This window comes from Canis aureus, chromosome 1 (genome assembly GCF_053574225.1).
Source record: "Canis aureus isolate CA01 chromosome 1, VMU_Caureus_v.1.0, whole genome shotgun sequence".
NCBI classification, from domain to species: Eukaryota; Metazoa; Chordata; class Mammalia; order Carnivora; family Canidae; genus Canis; species Canis aureus.
In genome coordinates this window covers 99582925-99604070 of record NC_135611.1, presented here as the reverse complement: position 1 = coordinate 99604070, position 21146 = coordinate 99582925, and the positions used below count along the sequence as shown (strand labels likewise).

Genomic DNA, 21146 nt, shown 5'->3' with positions numbered 1-21146 from the left:
CATAGTAAGTTCCTCATATGGTTGCCAGTACGGTGGATGAGGGTGAGCACAGTGTCGAGTTGAATGGATAGGATCACACCAGGGTGCGTTTTCACATGGGGTAAATAGACCCCAGATACGTGACCCCATAGGGGCTTCTGCGTGCTCTGCTTTCAGCCTGTGGTTTAGGCTCTGAGCTGTACCTCTGTACCATATCTGTCTGGGTGACTTAGTTATATAGCAGCACCCCTTGCCCCCCAGATCTCAGCAGTTCCTCCTCTGTGCCATGTGTCCACTGTGGGCACACTGGGGCTGCGGTAGTGATGGTCACAGAGACAGCAGCTTCTGCATCTCCAAAGCAGAGGGAGGGATGGGAGGTTGTGAATCCCACACAAGCCCTAAAAGTGCCTCAGTACCTTGACCAAAACAAATGATGCAGCCTTACCTAAATTCAGAAGAGACATGGCGTGGTAGTTCCCTTGGGTGCCAGAGGGCAGAGAGCAAGAACGACACCAATGATGAGCCCACGTCTCACTCCTGCCAGTGTGCAGACGGGGAAGGCAGAGCCAGGCATTGCAACTGACCGTTTCTTTAGAGTTACTGTGTTACTGAAAACTAGCTCACACATCATTGGTGTCGTTCCTGTGAATTGTTTTCAGTACAGTGATTTCTCTATGTCCAGGGTTGTAGACATGTGGACAAGTGTGTCAACCAAGGGAGCCATCAGACCGCCTGCCTTGATTGGAATGTGAGAGCAGATGCCGCCTTCCAAACTAGAATCCCCAAGTCCCACCTGTGGGTGGGCTCTCACATTCATTCTCCCCATCCCCTCCTTTCCCTCACCATTCAGGACCTACCCAGCAGTTTCATCTGCATAAGATAAATTCAGTGGCTTAAGGCAACTTTTTGGTTGAAAATAGTTAACAGCTATCTATTCATAGAATCATCTGAATAATTTGTTTCTGTGTCCCAGATGCTCTATCATTATAAATGAAAAAGCAAGTTACAACCTTACTAGGTATATTATCTGTATTATGAATCCAGCTATTTGAAATACATGGCATAGGAAATACTAGAAAATAATAGACCAAAATAGTAACTATGATTTTATAAATATAGTTGTGGGATAGCTATAATTTTGTATTTAATTAAATTCTATAAATGAAATTTTAAATTATTTCAAAACTTATTATAGACTAAACCAAAAGATAGAGTATCTTGATATTATAATAATTTGAAAATATGTATTTAGTATATATTAATTTGAAAATATAACCTAAAATTATAATATATTAATAACCATATAATAACTTGAAAAAATTTTTTGGAAAATTATCTTCATGGAGGTTCTGTTTCTCTTCCCTCCCCTACTGGTTTCTTACCTGGTAACACATTATAACTTGATTCTACTCCAAGAAAACTTAAAAAGGAGTCAGACTTTTCCTCTGTGCTATAATCCAGGTTAAGCACAGGAATTGTTGCTATTGGTGTGACCACTGTCTGCTGGATCCCCAGCTGCCTGCTGGATCTGCGGCTGGGAGAGGAGCTTTTCCTCAATCTCCTGTAATACACCCTCCTCCTTTGTTTCCTAGGTGTTTCTTCATTTTGTCCAAAATCAGTTTGAAAAACGATAAGCAGAAGGACACAAAGCAGACCTGCAAACTTCATGCTTGCCTTTTTCACCATCCAATTTCTAGAATGAAAAGGAAGCAGAATTTTGGATTTAGTAGTGCCTAATTTTTAGCTTTGAAAATTGGCTTATTGCTTGTGTGCCTCAACAGCATCTTGGAGAAATGACACACATAATATGTGGACTATGTGCTGTTGTGTTACTGCCAAATCAGAATCTAGAATTCTTCTATCAGAATCTAAGAACTTTTAATATCTTTACCTCTAGATCAGACATAAGGCAACTTTTTTCTATTAAAAACCAGATATTAAATATTTTAGGCTTTACAGGTTACACATTGTGTGTCACAGCTACTCCACTTGGCTCTTACAGTGTGAGAACAGACAGTGGTACACAAACGGGTGTGCTAGTAAAGCTCCAATTACTAGACCGTTTGCTTGGCCTCTAAGCTGTGCTTTGGTGAGCCATCTCTGGACAGCTGTGCTGTGTCCTCAGGTTACCCAGGGTTGCTCTACCTGTATGCCAGGTCATCCTCTGACTTGCCCCACCCTCGGCCCTGTCCCTTGCTCTGCTCTTTGGTTCTTCTGTCCTCTGGCTTTATAATTTCCTTTGTTAGGAAGAAGGGGCATGACTGCACCCTGTAAAAATAACAGCCAACTAGCATCAGTTGTAAAGATGTAAGACAGACAAAGAGAAACTCTTAAGTAACTGGTCTCAAGAGCACCACAGGACCTTGCATGTTGTAAAGGTGAAAAAGGTATTGGTGAAATGAATACTCATACATCTGGTGCTGAAGACCACATGTGGTTGTGGCAGTGTGGTTAAACACATTCGTCCAGGCCCTGTGAAGTCAGGTAGCAGAGAAAATACAGAGAAACCTTCCACAAGGTGATTGATTGTAGGGGCTGGTTAAAGGACTCACCTGGCCACAACTTTGACCATGGTTAGTCCTGCAAGGAAGTCTGCATGGCATCTATTCCCCTTTAAACTGAGAGCCGGTGTCTCCCCCGTGGCCTCTGCCTGGCAGCTCTCCCCTCTGCTGTTCACTCAGGTTCCCTCGCTGTCAGTACCCCAAGATGGAGGAGAACCTAAAACCTCAGGGATGCTAAGGACCTAGGATCATTAGCTTAAGTGGCAGCCTTGCTTGGTGATGAGATTTACCCCTCCTCACAGCCTGCCTCACTGAGTGACACCTCTGTCGGTCAGAGCAAAACTGTTAACATTTCAGAAAATGTCACCCTGGAAGGAATGGTAAAGGGTTTAAGGTGATGCATGTACAGAGATTAAAATTCCAAGCTGCAGAGGAGGGATTTTGAAGGCTCAAAGGGTCAAAACCTTGGCCATAGACTGTGAACCCAGCAATCTTGCTGGGACCTTAGGAAATAGACAGGCCCCGTAAGCTTTGGGTTCAACCTTTCTGTGTGAAATAAAATGCTCTGCTGACATCAGACACTACTATGTTACAGGTCTGCTTTGAAAATCTGTGGGCAGGTTGTAGGAACCCCAAAGGGCATCTGAATGGAAAACCATGTACAGGGAAGTGAGTTGAGGCCTTCCTCATGCCACAGTGCCTACCCCCTAAATGTACAGGAACTGAGGATGATCAGTGTCAGTCTAGCCAAATATTGTGACTTCTACCAGTAGAAACCTATAATGGTTGTAGCAAACACAAGGTTGCCACCACGGGTCTTTGCCTAAGTACAGATGTCACACACATTCTCCATATGTACATCACCAAGAGGTCAAGAATGTGAGCACTCTTCATCGGGGTTGCCATCCCCGCATTGCTGACATTCCTTCCAGTTGTGTAATTAGTGACCAGAGTGGATCCAAGGGGCAGCGACTCCTAGAGAAGCTAAAAGTTAGTTCATGGTCACCTCATAGAGAACCCATCAGCCATTATAGCAGTTTTGTGACTTCTGCTTCTAGCCAAAATGGGGTAACAGAGACACCACCCAAGATAACTTATTAAAATTAGGACAAAAACATGAGGCTATGTTTTTCAAACATTAGACATGAAGCAGCATAGGACATTGACCTCTGGATGGGGCGGGAGGGCAAACAAGTCCAAGGTAAGCCTCTCTTCATGCTGCAGCTCAGGAAGGGGACCCAGCAAAGTCCTGGTTTCCCTGGGGCGAGAGTTTGCAGAGCAGATAGTAGAGAGGAGAGCTGCCCCCGCAAAGCCTTCCAGAGACCTCAAGTCTTCAGCTGAATTCTGATTAGTATGTCTGCGTGAGTGAACTTCTCAACACGGCAGAAAGAACTACTGTACACAAAAGGGAAAATCTCTGGGGCTTGTAAAAGATGGCCAGAGTTTGGGTGCCCACCAGTCAGCCTGGGAAACCTGCACAGGGCATCAGATAAAGTGTTCAGAAGGGCCCTGGCACAACAAGAGAAACAGTCCACCCCAGACTAATGAACAGCATGCATCTCTGAAGGACCACACTGTATGCAATAATGTGACCATGTTCCAGATCACCCAGTAGGTGTTTGGGAGTCTGGTGAAAACTAAGGCACACAAAGGTGGAGGAAAAATGGTCCATAAAGATTATGTTCATATAATAATACTGTATTTGGGGGGGGTTACAACATAAGTAGAATTAAAATGTATGAGAACAGAAGCATAAAGGAGGAAAGAGGAGATGTGCACATACTGTGGTAAGGTTCTTTTCTATGAAGTGGAATAATATCCCTTGAAGATAAGCTATAATAAGTTATTATTTTTTAAAAGATTTTATTATTTATTCATGAAAGACACAGAGGAGAGAGAGAGAGGCAGAGACACAGGCAGAGGGAGAAGCAGGCTCCATGCAGGGAACCCGATGTGGGACTTAATCCCGGGACTCCAGGATCACGCCCTCGGCCAAAGGTAGGTGCTAAAGCACTGAGCTACCCAGGGATTCCCAAGCTATAATAAGTTAAAGATGCATATGCTTGAAACCCTAAGATAACCACTAAACAAAAAAAGAGTTATAGTAAATAAGGCAATAAAAGAGATCGAATGGAGTAATAAAAATTATCCAAAACATATTTATAGAACACATTAAATGTAAATTAGTTAAATGCCACAATTAAAAAGCATAGACTATCAGGTTAGATTTTTTTTTAAAGCATGACCCAACTTTTGCTGCCTGTAAGAAACTCATGCTAAAATAAAGATGCAAAGGGGTTAAAATTAAAAGGGTGGGAAATTTTTATATTGTGGTAACACTAATCAAAAGAAAAATGGAGTGTCTGTATTAACATAAATTCAAGTAGATAATCATATTGCCAAGCATGAGGAAAGCCTTGCATAATGTTAAAGCCTGTAAGAAACTCATGCTAAAATAAAGATGCAAAGGGGTTAAAATTAAAAGGGTGGGAAATTTTTATATTGTGGTAACACTAATCAAAAGAAAAATGGAGTGTCTGTATTAACATAAATTCAAGTAGATAATCATATTGCCAAGCATGAGGAAAGCCTTGCATAATGTTAAAGGGATCTATTCTTCCCGAAGACAAAACAATCTCAAACCTTTATATGCTCAATAATACAGTTTCCAAATAGCATGAAGGTGCAAGTGGAACTACAGAAAGAAGATAATCTACAGTCAACATCCACAATTTCTACTCTGCTGTCTCATACAGATTTTAAAAATAGTAGATAGTAGTTAAAACACTGAAATGGGGGTGCCTGAGTAGCTCAGTTGGTTGAGCATCTGACTCTTGATTTTGGCTCAGGTCATGATCTCAGGGTTGTGAGACTGAGCCCTGCATGAGGCTCTGTGCTGAGCATGGAGTCTGCTTGGGATTCTCTCTCCCTCTGTCCCACCCTCCCACTCACATTCTCTCTCAAACAAAAAAACAATGAGATACCACTGGACATCTATACGTCTATTAGAATGGCCAATATAAAAAAACACCAGACAACACAAAATGCTAAGAAGGATATAGAGCAGCAGGAACTCAACATTCGTGGCTGGAGGGAATGCAGACTGGCACAGGCACTTTGGAAGATAGTTTGGCAGTTTCTTAGAAACTGAACACACTCTTACCATGTAACCCAGCAATCATGCTCCTCAGTATTTACCCAAGGGCCTGAAAACATGTTCACACAAAATCCTGCATGCGGATGTTTACAGCAAACTTAGAAGCAACCAAGATGTCCTTCAGTAGGTAGGTGGATAAACAGTGGTCGATCTACTCAAGGGAATATTAATAAGCACTAAAAAAAAATGAACCATTAGGCCATGAAAAGTTGGCTTCTTTCACTAAGTGAAAGAAGCCAATCTGAAAAGGCTAATATTGTAATATTCCAACTCTGTGACATTCTGGAAAAGGCAAAACTGTAGACACAGTAAAAATGAGTTGCTGCCAGGAATTGGTGCCAGGGGGGAAGGATGAATAGATGGAGCACAGAGAATTTTTAGGGCACAGTCAGAATACTCTGTATGGTACCATAATGATGGACACCTATTGTGACACTTTTGTCCAGATCCATAGAATGTACGCCATCAAGAGTGAACTGTAATGAAAATTATGGACTTGATAATGATGTGTCAATGTAGTTTTGTGAGTTGCAACTTTCTGTGAACCTAAATTTGATCATTGTCATATATAAAAACATGCTAACACCGTGCTTAATTTTGAAATACAGCGTTTTCCCATTAAGATCAGGAACATGGGGCAGCCCGGGTGGCCACCTTCAGCTCAGGGCATGAGACCTGGGATCAAGTCCCATGTCAGGCTCCCTGCATGGAGCATGCTTCTCCCTCTGCCTGCTTCTCCCTCTTCTTGTGTCTCTGCCTCTCTCTGTTTCTCAAATAAATAAATAAAATCTTTAAAAAAAAAAATCAGGAACATGAAAGGATGTCTGGTCTCACGACCCATAGTCAACATTTTATTGGGTGTTCTAGCTGGTACAGTAACATAAGACCAAGAAATAAAATGCATCCAGACTGGAAAAGAAATTGATGTTTCACAAATGTCTTATTCATGTATGTAGAAATCCTATGCCAACAAAAAAAGCTGCAGCTGAGTTTATAGCAAGGTTTCAGGATATAAGATCAATATATAGAAATCAAGATTAATTCAATATGCTAACAACAATGAGAAAGTTAAGTTAAAAATACAACATCATTTAAAATAAAAAGGCATTAAAATGTGAAATACTTAGAGATACTTCTGACAAAAGACGTAAAGGATTGCAATCCTGAAAACTATGAAGTATGGCTGAGGTAAATGGAAAAGGCACCTATATAGGGAATATATACAGTGTATATAGGTTATATGACTCAGGTTTGAATTCTCAATTCTATAAAGTTAATCTATAGGTTTGTCACAAAGCTGGCCAAAATTCCAACAGGGCCTTTTTGTTTTGTTGTTTTTTAATGGTAAGGTGATTCTAAAATTTTTATGTAAATGTGAAGAGCCTAGAATAGCCAAAGCAACCTTGGAAGAGAGAGAGAAACACATTTGGAGGATTATCACTATAAAGGTGAAGAAGTAGCAGTAGTGTGATGCTGGTGTTGGGACAAAATGGACGGTTCAGAAGGAGACCAAACCTGCACAGGCAGTTGGGAGAGCAATCTAATGCCAGAGCGATCTAATGTAGAGAGGAGGATCTTTTCAGCACATGGTACCTAGAGTAAGTGCATAGTCATGTATAATACAGAAAATCGATCATAAATGAATATAAGAGCAAAAAGTATAAAACTTGTAGAAGAAAATATAAGAAAAATTCTGATGACCTTGGATTTAGCAAAGATTACTTAAGTATGCAATAAAAAGCAAGAAATACATTTTTAATTGGACTTCATCAAAATTGAAAGCTTTTTCTCTTCACTGTTAACAATAGGATACTACCACATACTGGGGAAAATGTTTGCAAAATATATATTCAGGAAGGAACATGTATCAAGAGTAAAGAAGTCTTGCAATTCAATCATGAAAAGAAAACTCCGTTTTTAAAAGCCCAAAGTTTTGAACACAGTCACCAAAGAAGATTCACAAATGGCAAAGAAGCACATGAGAAGGTGTTCAAAACCATTCGTCATTAGGGAAATGCAGATTAAAACCTCAGTGAGATAGCAATGCACATCAATTGGAACAACTTAAAAGAGACAGGCTGTGGCAGGTGCTGACAAGTACGTGGAGTGACTAGAATTCACTTACAATGCTGTTGGTAATGCAAAACCACATGAACATTTCTGGAAAACAGTTTGGCAGTTTCTTCAAAAGTGCAGCATTCACCTACTATTTACCCAGCCATTCTGCTGCTAGATGTTCACCCAAGAGAAACGAAAACATATGTCCACACACTGACTTAATTGTGAATGTTCATGGCAGCTTGCTTTTTGCTCTAGACAAAAAGGGGAAGCCATCCAAATGTCTAGCAGTGTGTTAGTAGATAAACAAATGGTACCATATCCATACAGTGGAATACTACATAGCAGCAACACTGGATAAACCTCAGAATAATTATGTTGAATAAAAGAAATCTTATACAGAGGGCGTATACATGATTCCATTTGTAGGAGACGCAAACTTTTCTGCACGGAAATGTATCTGTGCTTGCTTCAGCAGGAATGGGGGTGAGTTAGCAGTTAGGCATGTGTAGGAGATTACCAAGGGTCATGGGGAAGCTTTTGGGGATGGTGGGTATATTCATTTTCTTGATTGTGGTTATGGTTTTACGTGTGCACTTCAAGCGCACTTTAATTTTCAACCCTCGCCATTGTATTTGGATTGGGGTACTGCCTTGATGTCAGGGTAAGAGGGTGGCTGTTTGGGATCACATCTAAGTCATAATAAACAGAATCCCCACTGGTGGGAACCTCCTAGCGATGCTGTATGGCCTCACACTTCCCTCAGACACAGGTGGAATCCTGTCATGGGGGACTATGGGGACCAGGCTCTGGGGTTCATGGGTCAGATCCATGCTCAGAACATTGGGAGACTAGAAGCCAAATAGAGTCATCTGTTGCTTGTTTCTAAATACAGCCGACAAGCTAAAGTGGCTTTTATGTTTTTTTAAATGGCTTTAAAATTTTAAAGAAGAATAATTGACAGATCATATGAAATTAAGATTTCAGTACTCCTACATAAAGTTTTACAGGAGCAGTCATGCTCAATTATCTGTGTGTTACTTTGGGCGACTTTTCCATTAAAGGGCGTGGTTGAGTAGTTGAACAGATGCTAACAGACGGCCTGCAAATATAAATACTGTGTGCAGGACAAGCTTGCCAGCCCACCACTGACAGTAGTGCTTTTCAGCCAGGGACACGTTTGTCCCCGGGGACATTTGGTAGTGTGTGGACTCCCCTCCTAGTCACCAATGGGAGGGGCACTCTTGACTCCCCATGTGTGGGGGTTTTCCCACAGAGCCCAGGACCACCCATCGTGACAGGGCCCTGGCAGCCCACCATGTCAGTGTCTACATAAAGAAGCCTGGTTTAGAGGAGCAGATATAGAGGTTTTTAATAAGACAGCCGCACACTGCTTACAGGCACAGTCTAATGAATCATGACTAGGTGGGGTCTTTAGTGATAACTTATAAACAAACCATTTCCATACGGTGATCTCTTTGCCATGGTTTTTTCCTGTTTAGATGCCGTTTTCTTTTGCTCTCATTTCCAAGTCTTATATGCTCATGTGACGGGAACTGAATGGTCCTTGAATGATCCTACTTCCGGTTTGAATTCTGTTGTGCTCAGGTGCAGCTGTGTTTCTCAGCAACCTCGGGCATTTATAAGGGTGCTCCACTGTGTACCACGCAGACCTGCCCCGAGTCCTACAAGTCTCCTTCCCCAGGACTGGCAGACTGTTTGGTGCTCAGGTCGCTCTGGCTGCACGTTCTTCGCTAGGGTGGGCTCCAGTTTGTTGTCCATAGGAAAGCCCAGAAGAGATCTAAAGATACAAGCTGTGGGAGTGCCTGGCTGGCTTAGTTTGAAGAATGTGTGACCCTTGATATTGGAGTCCTGAGTTCAAACCCCATGTTGGAGTAGAAATGACTTAAATAAATAAATGTATTTAAAAATTAAATTAAAAAATAAAGATACAAGCCATGTTCACACACTTTCCTCTCTCCAGAGTTTATAGTTTTTTTAAACATCTTCCTTAGATGTTTAAATGTGTTAAAGTAGTATATATATTTTAAAAACAAAACGATGTATATGTTTATAAGGCAGAAAAAAAATACATTGCCTTAATCATAATTCATAGTTTGGTACAAGGACAGGCACACTTTTTCTTCCAAGGTTCAGAAGGTAAATATTTTAGGCTTCGTGGGCCAACTGTCTCTGTTGAAACTACTCAGCTTTGTTGTTGCTGCCCAAAGTAGGCTCCAGGCGGTAAGTAAACAGAATGGCGTGACTATGTTCTCATGGTACCTTGTTTAAAAAACAGAATTTGTCTTAAGGGACCTAGTTTTCCACTCTCTAGTTCAGTGCATTTTTTGTGACCCCTCTAAACATATATAAACTCATATATTTAAACATAAATGGAATTGTTTACTATATCTTATGCTACAACCTATTTTCCCTTCACTCATGAATGTAAACTGTGGACATATATGTCGATATATATAAATCCATCTAGTCTGTCCACTCTATTTTCATTCCATAAGTTATTTAACAATTTGGTGACAGATATTTAAATTCTTTGCCAGGTTTTCACTGTTACAAATATTCTCATGCAGATATCTTTTGGAAGTTTTTTGTTTTTTTTTTTAAGATTTTATTTATTTATGAGAGACACAAAGATAGAGAGAGGCAGAGACACAGGCAGAAAGAGAAGCAGGCACCATGCAGGGAGCCCGATGTGGGACTCGATCCCGGGGCTCCAGGATCATGCCCTGGGCTGAGGACAGGCACTAAACCGCTGAGTCACCCAGGGATCCCATTTTGGAAGTATTTTTGTGTTCTTTTAATTTTCAGTTTAAAAATAATAATAGAGTCTCCTTTGTTTTTGAACAATATTATCCCTCGGATATATTTTTGGATACAGTGTAATATTTATAAGTCATTTGTCTTATTTATTATTGTATTTTGAGACTGTTGTAGGTATATTCAAATTATATAGAACAATTATAGAATTATAATTATAGAATTGTTACATCTTTCTGGTGCTTTTATTATTAGGTACTTTTTATATCTCTAGTAGTTGTTTTTGCATAAAATCTACTTTATTTGGTAACTTAGATGCTTTCCTTTGGTACACATCTGCTTGATATAATTGTTGCATCATTTTACTGTTAATTTTACTATAGTCTTATATTTTCAATATACTTACTATTACATACCATGGAGTTTTTTAAATGCAATCTGACAATCTTTGTCTTTTAATTGGAGCATTTAGTCTGTTTATACCTAATGTAACGCTTGACATGTTTGGGCTTAAGTCTGTTTTCCAGCTTTGTCTTGCCTGTTCTGTGGTTCATTTGTGGGATTTTTTTGATATTTGTTTTTTGTTTTTGTTTTTTTGTATTTTTGCTTGCTTTTTAAAATTGATTACTGAGTTTTTATTGTTCTATTACTAATTTACACTTTTTACTGTTTTGTTCTTTGTAGAGACGACCATATACATCTTAACTTATCAAGTCTTAGTATAGATATGAACTAGTACCTTTCCCTCTTCCTGGACGATGCAAGGGCCAGGACAGCTCCACCTCCAGTCACCACATCCTAGCATGGTTGCTGTATCCATCATGTTATGTTAAGTCCTCAGAAGATGATGATAGTGATTGTTCATTTAGGTCAGGCTCTCTCAACCATAGCACTATTAACATTTGGGTTAGATATTCTTTTTTCGTGGCAGGCTGGCCTTTGCATATTTAGTAGCATCCCTGGCCTCTACTCAGTAGAAACAACCAGCACCTTCTCCTCCATGATGATGAGCAAACACATCAGCAGGTATATCCTGGGGGATGGAGGGATTGTCCTGCCCCCACTGAAAACCACTGCTTTAGAATCACCTAAACATTTATCCTTTTGTTTCTATTTATTCTGTTCCACAGGGCCAGTCTTCTGTCAGGGTTATATTCTTTCTGATTGAAGAACACTTTTTAGTAATTGCTTTAATGCAGGACTGCTGGCAACCAGTTCTTTTTGTGTGTGTATCTGAAAAGATTTATATTTTATGTCATTCTGAAAGAATTTATTTGCTAGACATGAAAGTGTAGGTTGACAAGTTTTTTTGTTTCAGCATTATGAAGATTTCATTCCAACATCTTGTTTCCTTAGTGTTTATTCCATAGTCATCTGCCAACTTGATGATTTCCCCTTTATTATTATTATTTTTTATTTCTCCTTTAAAAGTAACTTTTTTCCTGGCTGCTATTGAGATATTGTCCTTGGCTTTGGTTTCCAGCTGTTTTGCTCTATTGTACAGATTTTCTTGTTTTTATCCTTTTTGGGACTTAGAGCATTTCTTGAATCTGTGGCCTCATGTTCATTAAATTTGGAGGCTTGTCAGCCCTCATTAAATTTGGAGATTTGTCAGCCCTCATCTCTACCTAATACTGTCCCACTTCGGTCTTGTTTCTATTCACCGCCAAGCTTGCAGGTGTGATGGCTTCCCCGTGTCTGCTCTCTCGTCGTCTTCACCCTGACACTCCATGAATTATTCTGTTCATTCCTTTAACCTCTGTCCCAGGTTACTGTCTCTCCAGCAGAAATCCATCCATTGACACCTTGTTTCTGTTATTGTGGGGTTTCGTTTTTAAGTTTTCAGGGACTTTTCATTGTTTCTGATTCTCAGTGTCATTCTTATCCTTTAACTATTTGAACATGTTAATCACATTTTTTTAAAACTCTGTGTCTGAAAACTCCCATTTTCTGGACGCTTGAGTTGTCTGTTTCTATTGTCTGTTATTTCCTTGGAGCTGTAGTCTTGATCTGTTTCTTTGTATGCCTCATGGTTTTTGATTGCGCATCAGCTGTTGTATAAGCCTTGGATGATACATTCTTTATCCCAGAAGGATTTACATCTGCTTCAGGCATGAAGTTAAGCACCAGCAGGTATAGACTGAGTGACGTGAAGTGCAGCCTCACTGTACCTAGTTACTGATGAAACTGGTCTCAAACCAAAGCCTGGGGACTACACCGCATCACCCTCCCTTCACCCTGCTGCTGCCATGGCCCTGTTCCTAGATGGGGTTTTTTTGTTGTGTTTGTTTTTAAAGATTTCACATAAATATTTAAGAGAGAGTTAGAGCCTACACACAGGCGCAGCAGGGTGGGGAAGAGCAGAGGAAGAGAGAAAACCTCAAGCAGATGCGTCACTGAGCACAGAGCCTGATACAGGCTCCATCCCATGACCCTGAGATCATGACCTGAGCAGAAATCAAGAGTCAGACACTCAACCCACTGAGCCTACCCAGGTGCCCCAGTTCCTAGAGTTTTATCTCTTGCCTCCTGAGGCTGATTGATTGATTTTAAGATTTTATTTACTTATTCGAGAGAGACACAGAGGCAGACACAGGCAGAGGGAGAAACAGGCTCCCTGCGGGGAACCCGATGTGGGACTCGATCTCAGGACCCTGGGATCACTCTCTGAACTGAAGGCAGATGCTCAGCCCCTGAGCCACCCAGGCATCCCCCCGAAGCTGTTTTAAAGCTACACAGAAATTCTTAGGCTGCCTCTTCTGGACCTTCCTTCTAGATGCCTTTAGAAGAAAAGCTGTTCAAAAGCTGGTTTGTTTCAGTTCTATCCCAAATATTAGTCTTGCTCTTTTCCTCTCTGATTATTCTCAGCAGCTTCTGCCCTGAAATGCTTAGTCTGCATTATCAGAACCAGAAGTTCCGTCGGATTACTTTTTTTTCCTGCTATAATATATCCTCTTTCTCTAAAAGAATGTTTTGAGTTTTAAAATGTTTGAAATTTTAAGTCAGAATATATCATTGTTTAGTTGGAAGTAGAATAATGATTTCAAAATTGTTTTCCTCTAAAATGTTAGCTGTTGCCCATTCGCTTCTAGGTCGGGTGTTACTGATGAGAAGTCTAAGTTAAATGTCAGTCTCATCTCTTTGTAACAAATCTCTTCCCCCCCTTGCAATATTTTCACCTCATCTTTAATATTCAAAGTCTTTCTGTAATGAGTAGGATTGTTTTCAGTTTTGGGTTTAATTTGTTCTTGAGATCTTTTAAATATACGGACATCTTGCTTTTCCACCCAAGCTCTCCTTTGCTCATCCTCTTCCTGGTCTGAGGGGCTTCTCCCCTCTTACCTCCTAGGACAGCTGCATACTCCCCTGGCCTTTGTTTGCGAGAGATCTTCTGTTACTTTTGGGGTGTAGTGAGAGGAGAGCGGGCGCCGTCCACTAGGTTTGTCCTCTTCAAAGTCACTGATTCTTTTTATAACTCCAACTGCCAAGTCCTCCTCCCAGGCCCTTCACCCACGGACTACCCTCTGACGCACCACCGCTTCACTCCAACTCCACAAGGAGCAGCCTGTCTTGTCTGCTAACCTCAGCATGCAGACCTTTGCTCAGTATGTATGTCCAGGAATTACTGTCTCTTCAAAACCTCTGCTGGAGGTCACTGAGATGAAACTACATTAAAACACATTTATGTAATTTACCCTAGTTTTAGGAGAACTAACATGTGAAGGGTATGCATGTTAGCCACCGGGCAGTTGATATGGTAAAAGATTCGAGAGTGAGCAGACAGGTTGGCACGGGGCCTGACTGGGCTGCAGGGGGGCAGAGGGTGAGGAGTTGGGCTAGAGGTGGGGATGTGGGCTCTGATGGAGAGCGTCGTGGCTGCGCCTCGTGTGCAGCAAGTTCTCAAAATTGTCTTGCATTGACAGCCGTCTGTACAGACTCCCCATTCTGAAATGGGTGAGAGTTATGAGGAGCTCAGCCCTGGACAGGGGCTCTGGGGACACTCCAGGAGGGTCTCGGTGTCCATAGTCCCAGGGCCTTACCTGGACTCGCCCTCCCCCAGCATCCCTGCCCTGGAGATATCTCCCTTAGGCTTTCTCTTCCCTCCCCCAAATTGGCTCACCTTTATTTATCCAGAAATCTAAATACATGTACAAAAATAAATTTACGGAGATATCTCAATTTTAACAAAGTCCGAATCTAAGTAGTCTCATTGAAATGTTTAAAGTATTTTTACAAAATGGCCTCAAAATACTGATTTTATAATTGATGCCTAGGCCTTTGTTATTTTCAGTGATTTATAGACCTTTTCATTGCATTTAATACTTTAATCATCTTTACAACTGAGTAAATATGTTTCTAGAGGTAAAATTTTATGGTACTCTAATCACAGTAGGTATTATTTTGATCAAGTAAATTTTTCTTTCTAGCACTTCCTGTTCTATCCTGACATAAATACCATCTGTAAGTCTTGGTTAACTTACTGTTTTTCTCCATGTAAAGTTTTTCATCAACTGTCTTAAGTAAGTTTTAGAATATTAAATTGAGAATTTTAAACTTTTACACAAAACAAAATGTCTGTTGTCTCTTTTAACTTTACTCAACAGGCTTAAAAATGAGAAACATTTTTAATTAATACTTTGTGTTCTTTTAGGTCTTAAAAATAAAGAATATAATTTTCAAATCAACTTTTATACTTCTATTGAACATGTAATTCTATTTAAACATATAAGAATAAATTTAATCCTAATTCCATAAAAGTTCAAAACACTTGGGAAGTATTCATCCTGAAAAAAACAAGTAAGCAGCATAATGCACACTTTAAGCTTTTAAAATCTATTAGTAAGAGCTAATATCCTCAAGTGTTAAACACATTTGCAACATAAAACGCCCAAATATTAAAACCATTCCACATGCTTTAGTAGAAACTTAAAATTTAAAACTTTTTTACCTGAAATTCTAAACTAAGTAGGTTTTGCTTGGTGTCATTTAAGTCTCCAGCTGAAAATGAAACAAAACCAGAGCTTTCTTTAAAACAAAGAAAGAGGATTGTTGAGAAATGTTAACTGACTTCTTAGTAAAATCTAAAATAACTGCTTCCCTTGGGGATAAATGCTTTTCAGATCTTTGTGCAAACAGCCAAGAGAGTAACCAGGGAAGATGGTTACCAAGGGAAATATTTTTTCTAAATTGCAGAAGAAGCAGAAAGCAGGGAAAGCGTTAGTCTGGAGGCCAGGAAGGCGGGGCTGGAAGCACAGTAGAGGCTGATTAAGAATGTGGTTTCCATTGACTGTTTGCATTTAAGGAAATCTTAAAGCTCACACCCGCCAACGTGATACCACTTGAGCTTTACCAGACTACAGAGACGCCATTGTTGCCACGTTGACGACTGTGCATTCCCGGGATGCCTTCAGTAGCATTCACTGGCTCCTCTGTGCCTGCTCCCTCAGTCCAGAAGGCAGTGTTGTTAACAAAGCAAAACAAATCAAAGAGCTGTTACATATTAATGTCATTGAAATTATGTAACTTCCAACCTTGAGGCCATAACAGGAGAATGTGCAAAGGAGCTTTGAGCCTTCTGATCATGGTTACTCTGGCGAATTGGTTGTCTACTTTGGCCTAGGTTTTTTTTTTAAACTACAATTGAGCAGGTCAAAGATCAGTCAGGGTTCCAGACTTGCCCCACATTCCCCCTCCCACTTATGGGGACCTTGGATGAATTACTGTTGTTTCTGATTAAAGTTTATTCTTCTGTACAACTGAGATGATAGTATCTACCTTTAGAATTTTGTGGCAAATAAAATCAGTAACGTATGCAAAATGCCTGTCATAGGCTAGGTAATTATATAATGGCTATTTTAAAAATTATTTTTTATTTTTTTAAAGATTTTATTTATCTGAGACAGAGAGTGCAGAGCAAGAGAGAGCAAGGGGGAGCAGCAGAGGGAGCAGGAGAGGTCTGTGTTACCAGGGAAAGGTGTGCTGCCACAAAGCTATGTGGAGAGGTGGATACTTGTTACAGAGGCCTGCAAAGTTGTCCACAATGTCCCAGAGGAAAAGAGGACAGAACTGTGCATGTGCTGTGTTATCTTACCTTCCTCTAATGCAAAGAGTGAGCACCCTTCTGCAGAACAAACAAGAATAAGTAAATCTCAGATTATTAATAATGGTTCTCTCTGAGTGATGGAATTATGCAGGGACTTTACTATGTAATCTATGTTTTTATAACATTTTGAGCTTTTCATAACCAGATCAGAAAAAGAATAACTTTTTAAAAGAATTTAAACAACCAGAAAGAAGTGACTTGAAGTAGCATTGCGGAGGAAGAGCAATAGTTGGCATGATGCAAGGACAGAGGGGCTGCAGAGACCAGGACTCTTGTTTCTGAGGTCCCGGCTCTAACATTTTGTGGCTTAATTGACTGTTACATGAATCCTTCTGCAGAAACTATTTTAACCACATAGTACATGGAAAATACTGGTATTGGAGGTCTCCTCCCCTTTATTACTGCAGCCTTAACCATGTCCTGAAACTCGGCTCCGACAGCTGCTCTGCAGTTTGGCGTTGACCCCACTCAGGATGCGAGTGGGTCTCTGGCACCCAGGCCACAGGGGCAGCCAGCCTGGGTTCAGCTCCAGAACATGTGTTTGAGGAAAGTCCGCTTTGGAGAATTTTTACCCCTGTGGTGTGGAGTACCAGTGAGTTAGTTTTTCTTATAAGGGTGTGGTTGTTTTCCATGTGACAACCTTGTAGGTAGCACCTCAATACAGCTAAATTTTGGAAATTTTACAGAGGTCCCTCTCAGAAATGGGTGTTCCCTCCTGGGATCTGTTTTGTCTCCCTTCCTATGCCAACGATGCCTTCAGCTAATTCACACCAAGACACGACAGTTGCTTCATTTGCTGGCCCTGATTTAGGTCTGAGGAATATTCACATGTAAGTGGAGGGCTAGTGTGTGAATGTGCCCGTGACATCGTCAATGTGCCCCTTCCTGAGTCATTGCCCGTGTTTCTTCAAAGATTCTGTAATGTGTACGATTACCATAAACATATAGAATGCCCAATTCGCTGTTGCTTTTTTTTTTTTTAATGATTTTCATATTCTGGAACAGGTAATACAAATACATACAAGTAGCATAGATTTTAAAAGTGCATGGTTTTTTGTATCAAATACTGGCAGGTTGGGTGGTTCTACCTGCATCAAAGACAAAATTCTTGATCACTATAAGAATTTAAAATTACCAGTGTGGTGTAAACAACATTTGGAGCCTCTGGGTAGCTTCCTGCCTTGGGGTAGTCTGCCAGAAATGTCAAGGAGCAAAATTATCAATGAAATAGAAAACAGTTTTACAGCCTATAGTATCTACAGTGCCAAAAGCTGGGTTTGTTTTTTAATAGACCTAATAAAATCAGTAGCAAGGCCGATGAAGGAACAGAGGGTGAGTACAGGTCACCAGTGTGAGGACTTGAAAACGTCATATAGGTTCTGAGAGCAGGTAAAAGAACACAAAGAGGACATTATCGACAGCTTTAATGCCAGCAAAGCTAGATGATCTGACAATTCCTAGAAAATACAATTTAATAAAACTGTCAGAAATAGAAAATCAGAATTGTCTATTAAGGGAGTCAAATTCATAGTTTCAAATCTTCCCACAAAGAATATCACAGGCCTGTATAATTGATCAAATTTTATCAGACAGTGTTTTAAGGCTCGTATAACCATGTAACAGCCTGCAAGAATATTACAAGAAAGGAAAAGTATCAATCATAGTATGTATGAGCATAGATTCACAAAACAAAATATTAACAAACCAAATCAGCAATATATTTTGGGTAATACGTCATGAGTACATTGGGCTTATTCAAGAAATACCTGCTTGATTTAAGGATAAAACCCAAACTAAAAACACAGCACAACAAAACAAAAAATCCAAACATAATACGATCATGTTACTATTTAAAGAAGAAAAAAAGCAAGCTTTTGCATCCTAGTGATGGGAGGAATTCCTTAGACTGACAATATCTACAAAACAGCATACTTCCACCCCTAGCTGTGTGCCCGTGAGGAGAGGAAATACATATCCACACGAGAATTTATCCATGAATTTCTAATTTCATTGCTATGCTGTTCATAACAGCCAACATGTGGAAATAGCCCAAATGTCCCATCTGATGAATGTGGTCCATGCACACAGTGGAATATTTTTCAGCAATAAAAAGGAAGAAGGCACTGATACTTGTTCCATGTGGATAAACATCAAAAACACGATGCTCAGCGCAAGAAGCCAGTCACAGGAGGACACATACTGTAAGATTCCATTTATGTGAAGTGTCCAGAACAAGCAAATCCATGGTGGGGAATGGATGAGTGGTCTCTGGGGTGGCAGGGTAGAGACAGGGTTGCTTTATGGGGTGACCACAGTTGTCAGAAATAGGCAGTAGGGATGACTCCCCACTAGGAATGTACTAAAAACCACTAAATTGTATACTTTAAAAGGGTGACTTTTATGGTATGTAAATTATATCTCAGTAAAGTTGTTATTTAAAAAATATTCAGTGGTGAAATACTGAAATTTTCCCCTTTCTGGGAATAAGACGAGGAGGCTCATGATGGTCCTGGCCAGTGGAGGAGAGCAAGAAAAAGAAGAAAGGAAAAAGATACAACAAACAAATTAAGTAATGGAAGGAAAAAAATTCTTATTAGTCCCAGATGATATGGTTATATATGTAGAAAATCAAAAATAATTTTCAGAGAAATCATTAAATCCTATAACGTGTGTTCCAGATACACAATATATAAAAATCAGTTGTTTCTTTCTACAGTTAGAGAATGAAAGGAAAGAAAGATTTGCTTTAAAATAGCAAATATATTAAAAAATATAACAAGTATTTAGGAATAAATCTAAGCAATTATGAGCAAGGTCTCTTTAGAGAAAATGTTGAAAGAAATTAAAGAAGCAGCATGAGGAAGGAGGTCCCACCCTCGGGGGACAAGACACTATTTCTACTTAAACTGATGGGAGTTGATACAGTTTTAACCTGAATCGTAATAGTTTATAAACCCCCCCCCCCTTTTTCCAGTGGAACCTGACAAATTCTAAAAGGTATATGGAACATGAGGATGAAAGGATAGCCAAGCCATTGTTGAAGCAGAACAAAGCAGAAGACTTTCCCCCATTTCTAGTTCTTATGAGAAGGAGCTGGGGTAATTAGGATGGTTTGGTTGTGACCGTTGGTGCAACTGGTCCATTCGGCTCCTTGTTGCATGAGAGCAGTGGCCCTGCCAGGCATGGGGTTGCCTCGCTTCAGCTGGTTGTTTGCAGGGACTGAGAAAGGGAACCCGAGAGACTGTACGTGGGAAGCGGCTATGTCCTGCTGCAGCCTGTATGTGTGCACAGAGGTACAGACAGGCTGATGTGGGCTCTGGCGTAAACCAACACACACACCCCCTTTCTCACCAGCACACCTGCCGCCTGAGCTGCCGGGTGAGGTTACGCATCCACACAGCTGGTAAGACATTCTGCTGGGTCCCAGATACACAGACTTGACCATTGTATCCCATTGATTCTCCTTTTTGGAGGTGGTTTGTGAAGCCACAGGACCTTGGGGGTCCGTCCTTCTTGGGGGCTCCCCTTCTCCCAAGTGATCAGGCTTAGAGTGGCCCACGTGGGCTGCCAGAGAGCTCTAGGTCAGCTCTCTGGGCCCAGCACCCACATCTCCGTGCTGGACGTGCCAGGTGAGAAGGCAAGGATGCCGGGTGCTGAAGCCTGGATGGGAGGCAAAAATCTGATGGAGTCCAGTTCCTTATTTTGAGACTTGAGTAAAGCATCCAGAGTGACATTCCCTGCTTTGCTGTAAGGAACGTTTAGTCCGAGAGACTGGAAAGGATGAAGGGAGTGAGAGGGGTTCAGATAAAGGCTCATGTGCAATATTTCAAACGTGCGGCATTACACACCAAGCTTGTGAGGGCTACAATCAATGATGTTGGGCTCCGTTCTCTTCCCCTCTCATGTATCCTTTATAATGACCCAGAGATCTGGGATCACACTTAGAATCCTGAACTCCTCAGTTTGCATCCGTGAGAACATGGTGATGTGGTGGCTCAGGGAGGAGCAGGCGCTGAGTTGCGACACTTCCCTTCTACCTGGTGTTGTGTGATGCCCCGAGCCGTGAACACCCAGCCCATACAGGCAAATCCTGTGGGCCAGGGTCACCCACAGCATTGCAGTGTGTCCTCAGGGTGACCAAGCCAGGGAAGGGGCTTGCGAGGCCCCTGGAAACAAAACCAGTTGGGCTGGAGCTCTGGGTGTCAGTGGCCAGAGGAGGGCCCCATCCAGAGACCCCCTCTCACCCAGGACTAAGGGTGGGACTAAGATTGGAAGCCAAGGAGGATCATCAGTGGAAACCATAGTATTTAAGGAAGACAACACTATGGGTGGAGAAGTCCAGGTGTGTAAGGACTTGCATGTATGGTTTTGTTGTGACACAGCTCAGCTCCCCAGGATGACCTCTATGATGCCACCTGTTTTTAAATGTACTTTGCTCCTGAGATTAGGGGAATGCTCTTGAGAGTGCGACTCAAACCAAGGACACCCTTCTGCGATAATCTGGTTTGGGGGATGTGGAAGCACAGCAGGCCGAACTGGGAGGGGCGAGCAGGTTTGCATACAGGACTGC

The 21146-nt window shown here is 41.1% G+C and overlaps 2 protein-coding genes across 10 annotated transcripts in view; one reads left to right on the top strand and one right to left on the bottom strand.

Annotated features, from left to right (window-relative positions):
- ECM2 (extracellular matrix protein 2) overlaps nucleotides 1–16012 on the bottom strand; it is a 33111-nt gene extending 17099 nt beyond the window's left edge. For 2 of the 6 annotated variants that reach the window (XM_077911032.1, XM_077911053.1), the window contains exons 1-3: nucleotides 15824–16001; nucleotides 15422–15471; nucleotides 1362–1672 (exon numbers count right to left, since the gene is read on the bottom strand). In XM_077911032.1, coding sequence (XP_077767158.1) covers nucleotides 1362–1665 — 304 coding nt within the window. In that variant the 5' untranslated portion in view covers nucleotides 1666–1672; nucleotides 15422–15471; nucleotides 15824–16001. Of the gene's footprint in view, nucleotides 1–1361; nucleotides 1673–15421; nucleotides 15608–15823 lie in introns of those variants that run through there. The other 4 variants (XM_077911064.1, XM_077911048.1, XM_077911073.1 and 1 more) reach the window with 4 other exon arrangements.
- CENPP (centromere protein P) overlaps nucleotides 1–21146 on the top strand; it is a 222945-nt gene that overhangs the window by 176334 nt on the left and 25465 nt on the right. The window lies entirely within an intron of this gene.